The sequence below is a fragment of the Medicago sativa genome, chromosome 5, assembly GCF_051527215.1.
Source record: "Medicago sativa cultivar Bolivia chromosome 5, Bolivia_mono, whole genome shotgun sequence".
NCBI lineage: Eukaryota > Viridiplantae > Streptophyta > Magnoliopsida > Fabales > Fabaceae > Medicago > Medicago sativa.
In genome coordinates, this window is record NC_140753.1 from 51,852,862 (window position 1) to 51,868,266 (window position 15,405).

The 15,405-nt window shown below is 35.4% G+C and overlaps 1 protein-coding gene and 2 long non-coding RNA genes across 3 annotated transcripts; all 3 read left to right on the plus strand.

The window, feature by feature from the left end:
- Positions 1 to 2,790: 2,790 nt before the first annotated feature.
- Positions 2,791 to 14,355, plus strand: LOC146922858 (uncharacterized). Its single transcript, XR_015012612.1, has 5 exons — positions 2,791 to 2,936; positions 3,301 to 3,477; positions 4,353 to 4,392; positions 5,074 to 5,182; positions 14,093 to 14,355. It is a non-coding gene; the product is annotated as an uncharacterized LOC146922858 (long non-coding RNA).
- LOC146922859 (uncharacterized) lies at positions 5,475 to 7,123 on the plus strand. The gene is made up of 2 exons (XR_015012613.1): positions 5,475 to 5,764; positions 6,943 to 7,123. It is a non-coding gene; the product is annotated as an uncharacterized LOC146922859 (long non-coding RNA).
- On the plus strand, positions 7,342 to 14,355 carry LOC146922860 (uncharacterized). Its single transcript, XM_085715644.1, has 2 exons — positions 7,342 to 8,392; positions 13,274 to 14,355. Exons 1-2 carry the CDS (start codon positions 7,342 to 7,344, stop codon positions 13,279 to 13,281), a joined length of 1,059 nt encoding a protein of 352 aa, XP_085571770.1. The 3' UTR covers positions 13,282 to 14,355.
- Positions 14,356 to 15,405: the final 1,050 nt, after the last annotated feature.

The window sequence follows — 15,405 nt, forward strand, 5'->3', positions numbered from 1 at the left end:
ACTCAGCCACAACTGTCCTACTCTTCATCTCACGCACCCACCTCCGTCGAACTAACCCAATCGTTCAGTAATCACTCTCACTCATCGATTGAAAATAGAATCCTTCAAATTCTTGGAACCCGTTGTTTGAAACCTGAAATCTATTGAAACCCTAAGATTAGATTCCGGTAAATCTCAGTTTAATTTTCTTTGATTTTGAATCTCAGATTTTTTATTATATTTTGTTTTTTGCATTTAATTTTTGGTTTTGATTTTGTGCTGTGGAAATGTAGGTGGAAAGCTTGTTTATCAGACTTCTAAGAAGAGAGATATATACGGCTAAGGTATCTTTCATTTTTGGTTTTGATTTTATGTTGTGGAAATGAAGGGTGTTATTGGTTGGGGATTAAGTAGATTGGTGTTATATCGGTTGGGGATCACAGGTGAATCATTGTTCTGAATGCTTAATATGTTAAATGAATACTATGAGACATGTTTGGATTGACTTATTTGAGCTTGTTGACTTGCATAAGCACTTGGAATATTGTTTGGAACTTAAGAAAACAATTTATTTTTATAAGCTGTTTTCAAATTATTTTCATAAGCTCTCCAAAATAGCTAATGAAAAATAACTTATAGCTTATGTGAAAAAATTTTAATTTTATTTCAGTTTTCGTGTCATAGAAATAGTGAATACGTAAGCATTTATCAAATATAGATTTTTCTAGTCAATTTGGTTCTCTATTTTTTCAAGAGGTATTATAAATGTCAATACAATCTATGATGCATGCCTTTTTAGTTGGATACACATTGTACACATTTATGATGCATGCCTTTTAAGAGGTATTTGTTAATAGTATGCATTTTTATTTTGTCTGGCACGTTGTGAAGTAGCAATAAACGTCACAAGAAAGGGGGGGTTTGAATTGTGACCCTTTTAAAAATTATTCCTGAAAGTTAAGTTTAGATTTATATACTCAAGAATGTTCTTGGTGTACGTTAGTTCAACAAGTTTAGAGTATATAACAATTTAATCAAAACAGAATGTTCTAAAGAATGATTATAAGCAGAATGAGAAAAATGATGTTAAGTTAAAATATAAGTTTATTTTAACAAAGACTAGAATGTTCTGGAGAATGATGACAGAATGATAAAACAATATTATATGCTGATTTTAAACCTTAGTCAAATATTTAAGTAATTGTTTTATCTTGGACCAGAATGTTCTGGAGATTAATGTAAGTGTGATAAAGTGTGTGTGTTGTGTAGCTTTAAATAAAGAGAGAGAGAGAAAGAAGAATAACACAGGAGAGTTATCCTGGTTCACCAAACCCGGCTACTTCCAGTCCCCACACCTCGTGTGAGATTATCCACTATAGTTTTCTTGCTAACAGAAACTTCTGACTAGCACTATAAGATCCCAGATCAGTCCGTTACACCTGTATTATCAACCTCAGCAGGCTTCTACAATTCTTTGCGCACTAGCAAAAGAAAGGTTGGAATTTTCTACCTCAAACTATTAAGCCCAATAGACTTGAGAAGAATACAACACACTTTGTATAATGAGATTTGTGTGGATCAAATAAAATACTCAACTCGTAGTTTGAGTTTTACAATAGCAAATTCGAAAGAGAAGATCCAAGAGATATAGTGAGAGAGCTTGGAATTTGCTTTGTTTGCGAAGAGCTTTGTTTGTAGTGATGATTTTCACTTAGAGAGATATTAGCTTGCAAAACTCTTGCTTATAACCTTCAAAGGCCCTTGTATTTATAGGTGAGGAGTGTCTTGGTGATCAAGGGAGAAAATAGAGCTGTTGGACACGTTTTTGATAGCTGTCCAAAGACTCAATTGATTTCTCTTTTCTTCTTTAAAATAGCCAGAACGTTCTCAGAATGTTCTGCATGAATAGCTTGGCTTTTACAGCACTGTTGCTTGCTTGCGCATGAAATAACCAGCTGTTATGAGCTGTATAACTTGTTGCCCAATGCAGATGATGTCATTGTCCTTTGTTTTAGTGACATCATGCTTTAAGCCATGTGCATTTATTCTTTAATGGGCTTCTTGGATCCAAATGGGTCGAACCCTTTTCCTAAGGCCCAAGAGACATTTATTAAATGCTATTTTGCCATGCTTTCTTGCTGTGCAGACTTGTTCACTTTTGATGTACTGTTTCATTTTCATCGTATTTGCCAGAACGTTCTCAGATTGTTCTCATGAAACAAATTCTCATAAAATGAATTAGTAGATAACAAGATTAAATAAATATAATATGTTTGTAATCTTTAAAACATCAAATAAGGATTTTGTCTCAACACGTTGTACACATTTATCATTCATATTTAGTGAATAAAGTTGGACAGTGCATCAAGATACTTTCTTACTCAATGATGATCACATTAATTGCTGATAATATTTTTAAGCACATTAGTGATCAGTCTTAAGAACTAAATGGAGGTTTTCTATAATTTACGTAAATTGCTTTCCCCTTCCTGCGTTACTTTATTTGTTGAACTAAGATTAATTTATTCAATAAAATAAGATCTCTGAATCATTGTTTGTGTGAATAACAAATGAATTGATTTGCTAGTCCTTGTTCCTTTATTTTTCGTTTGCTTTTTTCAGTAATGTGTTCCCATTAAGAAGGTGAGCACAGTATATCCATGTGGATGCAGTATAACCAAATACTCCCTATGTAGAGCATTAATTAAATGAATGAGTATGGAAGATTTGATACACAAAAATATCAATGAGTATTGTCAAATACCTTATAAAAAATAACTGATATCTTGAATGTTTGTGCTTCAAGTGTGGGAAGCAGCAACAAAAGTAGTGAAGGAAGAGGAAGCAATAAATTTAAGCTGGTTGTTTGATAGTATCAATCTTATATAGGTTCAAGAGAGCAGTCAGTCTCAGTTTGCACGGCTGGCAGACTAGTTACAACAACTAATGCTAATCATGTATGTTTCTCTAACTGCATTAAGCATTATTACATCTGTATAGTTACTGGTGGCTTCTAAGATGCGCACCTAATTTGGGGTGTACGCTTGCTACCCTTATTGGCCACTGGAAACTTGTCAGAGGAATGTTTGTAACTAGTAACTACCTAAGCTTCATCTATAAGGCACCCAGCTAGGAAACTAATGATATTCCACTTAAGTATTCTATTGTATAAGTTGATTATACTTTTAGTCAATCGTGTCAAATTTTCTTGGGTCTATTAGTTATATGTTGCTTCTCCAATTATACCTATACATGTTTCATACTATGCATATTTTGTATTAGACCAGTAAATGTTAAAATCATGCGCTTGAATTGTGTTAGGATGGGAGATCGGAAAGTTCTTCTCAGGAAAGTAAAACACAAGATGGTTCCTCTGTTCCCAACGCAAGGGAATCAAGTGGGGGATCAGCCGCGAGTGTTAAAAGTGGGGGATCAGCCGCAAGTAAAACACAAGTTCTTCAGTGCTGTTAAAAGCTCGAGATACAACAATCTCATCGGGTATGTCGACCTTCTCAAAATTGGCTTGATTTCTGGCATGCCTAACGTTGTATATAATTGCTAGAATTTGAATGCTAGTCTTATTGTCTAGCTCTTTTAAGGATTTAACCAGCCACTCTGTATAGCTAATTTTAGGATTAGGACACAGATCACCACCCAAATTGTAGAATTTCCACACATTAGGAGCTTTTTTGCACTCTTTAAAGACATGATCCACCGTTTCAACATGAGTACCACATCTGGGACACAAAAGTTGAGCAGTTCACCCCTCTTTTGATCAATTCCTGATTTACAGGGATTGCCTTATGAATTATTCGCATGCAAGGTTTTAATGTTAGGAATTGTTTTCAGGCCCCATAAATTCTTCTATACTGAGTTCATAAAATCCTGATTAGAAGAGCCAGGATGATCATTATTAATCCAATTTTGAATAGCATTATATCCTGTTTTGACGGAATAATTACCATCCTTTGAGTGCATCCACATTAGCTCATCCTTTTGATTATTGTCCACAATAGGAATAACAAACCAGAGAAAACTTCTGCATAAATGATGAACAAATAGTAATGGCATGTTTGGTTTTGTGTTCAAGTTAACTTATTGCGTCCCAATGCAACTATTGCCATGGTTTTGTTTAATTAGAAATGCAAGCTTCTCTTTAAACGCACGGCTGCGTCAAATTCAACTCTATAACAGACACACGCTAAGTACTACCACAACAAAACTGTAGTCATTGATATCTAGTAATAATTTAATGAGTTTTCTTTTCTATTTCAAAGTTTGTGGTATGATGTTATTTACCATGCTCTTAAAGTTGGTCAATGTTTATTCAAAAGAACGTTAGTATTAACAAGGGTGTGTGCTTCGTGATGTAGGGGTATGTGCTCCACTTGAAGAATCCATGGTTCCCAACAGGTAGCTTATTCTCTTCCTTGGTACTTTTGATTTGTGTTTGAGATAGTGGCATTAATTCAACTATAATGGTTTTCAACAAATATTCATGCATGTTTCTTCCTGTTAATGAATTATGCTTGGTTCTATTGAAATTTATAACTTTTTCTAGTGTTTGAGTTTTAAATGTCTTTGTAGACTATTGGTAGTGTTAAGGGCTGGTATGACTATTTGACATCAAAGTTTAGTTTTGTTTAAGGGAGTAGTGATATTTCTTGGTGTTGACTTGAAAGTGGTGTGTATGGCTTTGAAGATATTTTCTTGGTAATGCAGTAAATGGTGATAGGATTTGAGTGGCTTATTGTGTTTTCTCCTGCATCTTTTTGAATATGAATTTGTTCCAATTTTCATGGAAAAATCTTAATATAACTTTGAGGAGCTTAAATGCTATATTTGTGAGCTTCGTTTTTATTTCCGATAAGTGCAATGCTTGAATTATTTCTAATACGTTTAGTAACACTGAAATGTGGCACTGGATACCGGTTTTCAGGAATGCAATTCATTTGTGTGCTTTCATGTTTGTTACCATTGATTGATACTCAAGCTTATATATTTTTCCATTTGCATTCTTCTTTTTGTCCCAGATTTGAGTGTATGTTACTTGTGGTTATAGGGGAATAATGTGTATTGTTTCATCATTTGCAGATCATCAAATTGGTCACAAAAAAGATCACCTTGAATTGGTTCACTGGTTGATGTTCGACTTATCCCACCCTACCGCTCAATCGCGCTTTTGGTGAATGTATTTTTAAAGGTATACATTCTTAATTCTCTTTCAAACCGAATCATAATTCGTTTTCGTATTGGTACGTGATAATTCACACATGAATTTCACTGAAAAGTGAGTATCGGAGAACCATACAATCATTAACAAACAATGTAAAAATTTAGACTAATTTATCTGGCCCAACAATTTAATGTACTACACTTGGTAGTGGACAGGTGTGTTAGAGGCAGAATGTGTTGTCTGTATTTATAGAATTACTTACCAAACAATGTTAGATAATGTAGCACCCAAAAATAATAGCATATTTCCATTAGTTATTATTTATTAAATTACCTTATTTTAATATAACATTTTATGAGTGTGTTAATGGGATAAAAGCAAATAAGGTTATATTGGAAAAGAAAATAAAGAGTAATGGCATAGCTGTCATTTTACAAACATAAGTTTTTATAAGGCTAAGTCAACAATTAGGTGAAAGAAAATCTCTCACAACTTCTCCACGTTCTGACTCACGTTGGGCATAACCAAAACCCCCACTCCCATTTAATCTCTCTAGGAACAGCAAGAAGAATCGCCAATCCTTCTCTTCATTGCTGACTCTCTAAACAGGTGAGTTCTGATTAAGTATTAATTTATGAGAATTAGAATTTGAAAGCATACAAATTTAATTGAATTAGTTAGTTATATGGCCTATGGGTAGAACTAGTTACCATCGAAAATTGTAACGGTGATTTTTAACTGATATCTGTACAGGGCTGATTTAAGTAATTCATATGTGAGATCAATTTGGTGACTTTCAAACCATAGACATATTCACACTTAATTAGGTTGTGTGTGCTTTGATTGGGAATAACACTAGGATATGAATCTCTGCTTATACTTAGGTGTATCACGGCTTTGCATAACGGTTAGAGGTTAAGTTTCTAGTTCAATAATACTAATTCTGATGAAGTTTCAGGAACGGTGCTTCTTCCTATCACCAATATGTTTTGGTTCTTAGTTTTAATTTAACTTCTTAATATTATACAATCTATTAATTAATTCTGGAAATATAGTTATGTTTTTGTTGTAGATTTACAACTAGTGAAAGATACGTGTTACGGCTATGCATATGGGTAGATCTATATATATATATATATATATATATATATATATATATATATATATAATTTATGTTTCAGTTTGAATTATCACAATCTAGGGACATATATTTTTGGTGGCTATATATATGAACTGTGTTGGATTCCAACCAATATAACTTACTGCCATATATACATATATTATTACTTGTAAACTATTAAAGGATACTAGCTGCTAGTTTAGGTAACTAAGCAAATTAAGGGTAATAATTAAAAGACACAAATTGTGAGGCAGAAGGGTACTCCCAAAAACACATGGGATATCCTAAGTATGTTCGGTAAGGGCAGGTAAATGGGGCGCCATTTACGACTTATTAGTCTACCTTACCGGTTGGCAACCACCTAGGTACACTCACGCTCGGGTGGACTTTTGCAATACGCACAGATATGTAAATGATGAGAATACCTTACTGTAAAGGGTTGTGTTGATGATTCGAGTTCTTTAGCAGAGATAAACTTTGTTATTCATACTCTTATGAATACATATGTATGGTGATGAGATTGTAGTATCTAGATATAATCAAATAGCTAGTAAGAATCGTATATGCAAGAGCTTAATAATTATTGCCGATGAGGCGAGGTACATGTATGATTTATTTATGAACTCACTGAGATGTATTCTCATTCCAATTAGTTTGCATGTTACAGATAAGTGAACTGATAAAGCCAAGGCGAAGGAGACTTGAGGAGTTGTTCGACGTGGCAACCTTTCTTAGTTTCGTTTACTTTTATTCGTTAATAATTTGAAGTACGTGACTTGGTACTCCTTTGGATACTTCATGTAATAAGTACTATGTTTATTTGAGTTTTAAACCTTGAGTTTCAACCAGTTGCTAGTACCTTAGCAAACATTTCTATATTATTTCCTAGTCAATAATATGGAGTGTCACATTTTGGTATCAGAGCAGGTCGAACTTGATAGTACCTTGGGTAGTTACGAGTCAATAGGTTAACGTTACCTTAGTTTCGAATATATTTTTCTATTTATCATTTCATTAAGTATTAAGTCTGATCAGCTTGATATTTGTGTGTGATAAACAGAACAATATGTATGGAAGGGGGCGTGGTAGACGAGCTGCAAATGACGGAGACGCTAATCGTTGGGGCCAGATGATGCAAATGATGCAGCAACAACAGACCCTCTCGACGAACATTCTGAACCATCTCACCAACATAGCTGGAAATACCCAACAAGCTCCACCTCCCCCGCCACCTCCTCCACAGGGAGGGCATGGGGCTTTCCAAGAGTTTTTCAAGATGAAACCTCCAAGTTTTGAGGGAAGCACTGTACCGCTAGAGGCTCATGGCTGGCTAAAGGAGATGGAAAAGATTTTCAGAGTAGTACCATGCACTGAAGGAGAAAAAGTAACATTCGATGTGCATATGCTGAAAGGAGCTGCTGAAGCCTGGTGGGAGGGAGCTAGTGCCTACATGGTGGCCAACAACTTGCCGTTAGATTGGGAACACTTTCAGCCTGTATTCCTTGACAAGTATTTTCCTAACAACGTCAGAATTCAAAAGGAACAGGAATTTCACCATCTGAAGCAGGGGAGTATGTCTATGAATGAGTATGTCGCAAAATTTGAAGAGTTGGCCCGTTTTTCCTCCCAAGCCCTCTATGCACCAGATGATCAATGGAAGATGAATCAGTTCAAGTGGGGATTGAGGGCTGATATTCGTCATAGTGTGTCTGTCCAAGATGTCACTAATTATGCCACCTTAGTGCATAAATGTTATATAGCTGAAGAAAGCTTGAAGGGGGTCCAAGCTGAAAAAGAACAACAATGGCAACAAAGGAAGAAGGACTCCAACAAATTTGCTCAGCAACTTAAGGTGCGGAATCCACAAAACAAGGACAAGAGAGCTCAAACCACCCGGACTACTCAGCCACCAGAGTGTGATAATTGTGGAAAGCGACATTTCGGTGAATGTTTGGCAGGGAAAGGAATATGTTACTCGTGCAAACAGTCGGGACACTTGATGAGAGATTGTCCTTCTTGGAAGAAGAAAGGAGCAGTAGGGAGCAGTGCACCTACAACTGGGAGAGTGTATGCGTTGGACGCAAAGAAGATGCAAGGAGACAACAACTTGATCGCGGGTACGTGTTATTTACGGCATGAACCTACTATGGTACTTTTTGATTGTGGTGCAACACACTCCTTTATTTCTGATAAATGTGTTCAGAGACTTAATTTAGATGTGTCACTATTACCAAATTCAATGGTGGTTACCACTGCGACTGAGGGTAGTGTGGAAACCACACATGTATGTGAAAATTGTCCTATCAAAGTTTCAGAACGGACATTCTTAGTAGACTTGATTTGTTTGCCGTTGAAAGCTATGGATGTGGTCTTAGGTATGGATTGGCTATCTGCTAATCAAGTGTATATTGGGTGTAAGGAGAAGGTAATCTTTGTTCCTCCTAAAACTATGACAGAAGGAGAAGTCTTCTCCACACTATTAGATAGTACACATCAATTGATTCAATGTTTGTTTGGTGGTGAACAAAATTTCATTCTTATGCTCTCAACAGATTTTAAGCCCCAATCAGATGTCAGTTCTATCCCAATAGTGAAAGAATTTGTTGACGTTTTTCCAGATGACATTACATCCTTACCTCCAAACAGGGAAGTGGAATTCTCCATAGACTTAATTCAGGGCGCGGGACCAGTGTCAGTGTCCTCCTACCGGATGTCTCCATTGGAATTGAAGGAATTGAAGGCTCAGTTGGAAGACCTTATCAAGAAACATTTCATAAGGCCCAGTGTCTCTCCATGGGGTGCACCAGTGTTATTGGTCAAAAAGAAGGATGGAGGAATGAGATTATGCATTGATTATCGACAACTGAATAAAATAACCATAAAGAATAAATATCCTTTGCCAAGAATTGATGATTTGTTGGATCAACTCAAAGGAGCCATAATTTTCTCGAAGATTGACCTACGATCTGGTTACCACCAAATCCGCATTAAGACTTCAGATATACCAAAGACAGCATTCAGAACACGGTATGGTCATTATGAATTCTTAGTGATGCCTTTTGGGGTGACCAATGCTCCAGCTATATTCATGGATTATATGAACCGTATCTTTCATTCTTATCTGGACAAATTTGTGGTAATCTTCATCGATGATATACTAATCTACTCTCGAAGTTTAGAAGAACATGAAGAGCACTTGAGGATTGTGTTACAGATACTACGAGAGAAGAAATTATTCGCTAAGTATAGTAAGTGTGAATTTTGGATGTCAGAGGTGAAATTTCTTGGTCATGTAATTTCTAAAGAAGGTGTGATGGTTGACCCCTCTAAGGTAGAAGCCGTGCTCAATTGGAGTCATCCAAAGAACGTCACTGAGGTCAGAAGTTTCTTGGGACTAGCAGGTTATTACCGGAAGTTTATCAAGAATTTCTCCCAGATTGCATCACCTTTGACGCACCTTACTAGGAAGGGCAATCCATTCACGTGGAATCAAGAATGTGAGCAGAGCTTCGAAGAACTGAAGACTAGATTAACTACGGCACCAGTCTTAACTATTCCAGATTCAACCCGAGAATATCAAGTGTTTTGTGATGCTTCCTTGAAAGGCCTGGGTTGCGTGCTAATGCAAGAAGGGAAAGTCGTAGCCTATGCCTCCCGCCAACTCAAACCACACGAAGAGAACTATCCTACCCACGATTTAGAGTTGGCTGCCATAGTTTTTGCTTTGAAGACATGGAGACACCACTTGTATGGAGTCCGTTTTGAGACATTCAGTGATCATAAGAGCCTAAAATACTTGTTTGATCAAAAGGAGTTGAACATGAGACAAAGAAGATGGATGGATTACCTCAAGGACTATGATTTTGAGTTGAAATATCATCCAGGAAAAGCAAACGTGGTTGCAGATGCCTTGAGTAGGAGATCATTATATGCGGCCCAATTAATGATGCATAAGTTATGTTTGTATGAAGATTTTAGAAACCTCAATTTGAATGTCACTTGGTTAAACAGAGGAGTTTTTCTAAACCAAATTGAAATCTCTTGTGACTTACGAGCACAAATTGGTCAGGCTCAGACATGCGACGAAGAGTTACAATCCAAATTGAGTAGGCCAGAATTTTCAATGGCAGTCGATGATGTCATTCTTTTTGAAGGAAGGATATGTGTGCCAAATGAAACAAATCTTAGGAAGCGGATCTTGGAGGAAGCCCACAAAAGCAGTTTTAGTATACATCCGGGTTCCACAAAAATGTATCATGATTTGAAGAGGGATTACTGGTGGCCAGGAATGAAAACCGACATCGCAGAATTCGTGGCACAATGCTTAGTATGTCAACAGGTCAAAGTTGAACACCAGAGACCAGCTGGCACGCTTCAACCAATAGAGATACCAGTTTGGAAATGGGAGAGAATTTCCATGGATTTTGTAGTTGGACTACCTCGCACGCAGACAGGGTATGATTCAATCTGGGTAGTGGTCGATAGGTTGACTAAGTCAGCACATTTTCTACCGGTCAAGACTACTTACACGTCAGCTAAATTGGCAGAAGAGTTCATCTCTGAAATTGTAAGACTACACGGAGTACCAGTCAGCATCATATCAGATAGGGACCCAAAGTTCACTTCGAGACTTTGGAAAGTTTTCCACGAGGCTTTAGGGACCCGTTTGAATCTCAGTACAGCTTATCATCCTCAAACAGACGGTCAAACTGAGAGAACTATTCAGACCCTTGAGGATATGCTTAGAGCTTGTGTGTTAGAAGATAGAGGCAGTTGGGATAAACACTTACCCTTGATTGAATTCGCCTATAACAACAGTTATCACTCTAGTATAGGCATGGCCCCTTACGAAGCTTTGTATGGACGAAAGTGCAGGACACCTTTATGTTGGGCAGAAGTGGGGGATAAAGGAATCCTTGGACCGGAAATCATTCAAGAGACCACAGAAAAGATCAGATTGATCAAAGAGAAATTAAAGATTTCTCAAAGCCGACAAAAGAGTTATGCTGATAATCGGATGAGGCCTCTAGAATTTGAAGAAGGTGATCATGTTTTCTTGAGAGTAACCCCTAAACAAGGGATAGGACGAGCGTTCCAGGCAAAGAAACTCAGTCCACGTTATATTGGACCATTTCAAGTTATCAAACGTGTGGGTCCTGTTGCATACCAATTAGCCTTACCTCCTTCAATGTCGGGTCTACATGATGTCTTTCATGTATCTCAACTTAAGAAGTATATCCCAGACCCATTTCAACCTCTAGCATTTGAAACGGTGGAATTGAGATCTGATCTAACTTTCCAACCACAACCAATTCAAGTAGTTGATCGCAGCATTAAAACTTTAAGGAACAAGGAGATCCCTCTTGTGAAGGTCATATGGGAAGGATCACCTCCTGGTGAGGCAACTTGGGAATTAGAATCAAAGATGATGGAGACCTACCCTCATTTGTTCCAAGGTAAACTTTAATTTCGAGGACGAAATTTTCTTAAGGGTGATAGAAATGTAGCACCCAAAAATAATAGCATATTTCCATTAGTTATTATTTATTAAATTACCTTATTTTAATATAACATTTTATGAGTGTGTTAATGGGATAAAAGCAAATAAGGTTATATTGGAAAAGAAAATAAAGAGTAATGGCATAGCTGTCATTTTACAAACATAAGTTTTTATAAGGCTAAGTCAACAATTAGGTGAAAGAAAATCTCTCACAACTTCTCCACGTTCTGACTCACGTTGGGCATAACCAAAACCCCCACTCCCATTTAATCTCTCTAGGAACAGCAAGAAGAATCGCCAATCCTTCTCTTCATTGCTGACTCTCTAAACAGGTGAGTTCTGATTAAGTATTAATTTATGAGAATTAGAATTTGAAAGCATACAAATTTAATTGAATTAGTTAGTTATATGGCCTATGGGTAGAACTAGTTACCATCGAAAATTGTAACGGTGATTTTTAACTGATATCTGTACAGGGCTGATTTAAGTAATTCATATGTGAGATCAATTTGGTGACTTTCAAACCATAGACATATTCACACTTAATTAGGTTGTGTGTGCTTTGATTGGGAATAACACTAGGATATGAATCTCTGCTTATACTTAGGTGTATCACGGCTTTGCATAACGGTTAGAGGTTAAGTTTCTAGTTCAATAATACTAATTCTGATGAAGTTTCAGGAACGGTGCTTCTTCCTATCACCAATATGTTTTGGTTCTTAGTTTTAATTTAACTTCTTAATATTATACAATCTATTAATTAATTCTGGAAATATAGTTATGTTTTTGTTGTAGATTTACAACTAGTGAAAGATACGTGTTACGGCTATGCATATGGGTAGATCTATATATATATATATATATATATATATATATATAATTTATGTTTCAGTTTGAATTATCACAATCTAGGGACATATATTTTTGGTGGCTATATATATGAACTGTGTTGGATTCCAACCAATATAACTTACTGCCATATATACATATATTATTACTTGTAAACTATTAAAGGATACTAGCTGCTAGTTTAGGTAACTAAGCAAATTAAGGGTAATAATTAAAAGACACAAATTGTGAGGCAGAAGGGTACTCCCAAAAACACATGGGATATCCTAAGTATGTTCGGTAAGGGCAGGTAAATGGGGCGCCATTTACGACTTATTAGTCTACCTTACCGGTTGGCAACCACCTAGGTACACTCACGCTCGGGTGGACTTTTGCAATACGCACAGATATGTAAATGATGAGAATACCTTACTGTAAAGGGTTGTGTTGATGATTCGAGTTCTTTAGCAGAGATAAACTTTGTTATTCATACTCTTATGAATACATATGTATGGTGATGAGATTGTAGTATCTAGATATAATCAAATAGCTAGTAAGAATCGTATATGCAAGAGCTTAATAATTATTGCCGATGAGGCGAGGTACATGTATGATTTATTTATGAACTCACTGAGATGTATTCTCATTCCAATTAGTTTGCATGTTACAGATAAGTGAACTGATAAAGCCAAGGCGAAGGAGACTTGAGGAGTTGTTCGACGTGGCAACCTTTCTTAGTTTCGTTTACTTTTATTCGTTAATAATTTGAAGTACGTGACTTGGTACTCCTTTGGATACTTCATGTAATAAGTACTATGTTTATTTGAGTTTTAAACCTTGAGTTTCAACCAGTTGCTAGTACCTTAGCAAACATTTCTATATTATTTCCTAGTCAATAATATGGAGTGTCACAGATAACCTTCCGATGTGGGACTTGCTATTTTTCTATGTTAGATAAAACACATATGCTAGCCGCCTATATTACTATAAAACATCACCTGTCCAAATTCTTTGAAATTTAAGAACTGCGTACCCAAACCCGAACCACGTACCCAAACGAATTGCAAACTGTGTGACTATGGATAGGATCACCTCTAGGCCTAATGGCCTTATGTCTCTTTGATTTTCTATACTTGTTCCTTGTTCCTTCATGGCCAACTATATTAGTGAGTTTCTTTTTTCTTTTTCATCATTTTCGTTTTTAATGTAATTTGAAATAGTTATGCCTGGATGTTAAAAATTAAGTTAGATTTCACAAGATTAGGTTGTTGGAATTTTTGTATTGGAACTGGATAGTTTGACAGGTTAATAGACAAACAGTGAATTACATAATGTCTGGATGTATTGTATTGTATTGTTTGTCAACTGAGATTCTTTTGATTTTAAGTGGATTCTATATGCACTTTAGAATCCTTTGAGTTATTTTAAACTGTTGGCTATGCTGGAAATTGAATGATACTTGATTAATTTTTCATTCCATACGACACAGGAGAATATGCTCGAGGTAGATCTATTGAGTAATTTTGATCGCTTGTCACGAGTCCTCTCAATGTTTGGTGTTTTTTTTTTTGTGGTTGTGGCTGCTTTTATCTTATATATGTTGTGCACGAACTTTCATTTTTATGCAAGTGTACATTAGATGTCATTTAGGATTGATTAATATTTATGACATTTGTAAATAAGTTTCTGATCAACAAATTACAAGTGTTTATTTCTATCAATGGATTAATGGATTACTAGTGTTTCTAATCATTATTTTGTTGTATTGTCTGATCAACATTTTATTATAATGCTTTTGGCTGTAGATTTCATTTAAAATAATAAAATAAAAATAGGGACTTTTATTAGCGCTTTATGTAAAACGCTAAGAAACATCAGTTAAAAATAGCACAAAAATAAAGCTATATTAGCGCTTTTCTGAAAGCGCTAAGAAACATCAGTTAAAAATAGCACCTAAAATGAGGCTTTATTAGCGCTTTTCAGAAAGCGCTACTGAAACGTTGCTATTTAATAGCGTTTGGAAAACGCTATTATAGGCTCCTGACCTTTTATAGCGGGGGCTTTCTTAGCGCTTGAGAAGCGCTATTAAGAGCCAAAATAAGTGCTATTAAAGGGGGTATTTTGTAGTAGATCAATAACAAAGATCGACTCTATAATGCATGTTAAACATTCACAGAGTACTGTTTAGAATATTATAAGTCAAACATTCATAGCATAAATCTCATAGTACATAGGACCCACTAATTATTCTCCTTTCACACATAACTTCTTTTTTTTTTTTTTTTTGAAAGAACACATAACTTTTTTTTATCATGAAAGTTGTGGAGTAAGAAATTTATTGCAAAAAAATACTACGTATATCACATTACTGGGCAGCCAATTAATCTAAATCGCTCTTTCTAATTAAATTACCATATTTATAAAATACTAAGTTTATTTTATTGAAAAATGCTAACAAATGCTTCAAGTTAAATAAACAAATAGTAGTATAAATATCTTGAAACATGTCTAATAAAAGTCTTAAAAATGTAAAAAGTGATGTTTTCAATATAAAATTTTCTCTTTTTGTTTCTTTAACTAATGCAATTAACATGACCCTATTTTATAATATTTGGTCAAAATTTGAAAAGAAAAGAAAAAAGTGTCATGGAGAACAACATATATACAGGGTCTTGCTACAAAGTACAATACTTGTTGTTAAAGAATCAATATATAGAACGAACTTTTTATTGAGAAAAAAAAATCAGTGTGATAATAATTTCAATTAGTATAAATTTTAATAAATCTTTATAGATTGATTTC

Bases quoted from the DNA above. Each gene is read 5' to 3' on its own strand.
- LOC146922860 (XM_085715644.1), top strand. From the start codon at position 7,342: ATGTATGGAAGGGGGCGTGGTAGACGAGCTGCAAATGACGGAGACGCT.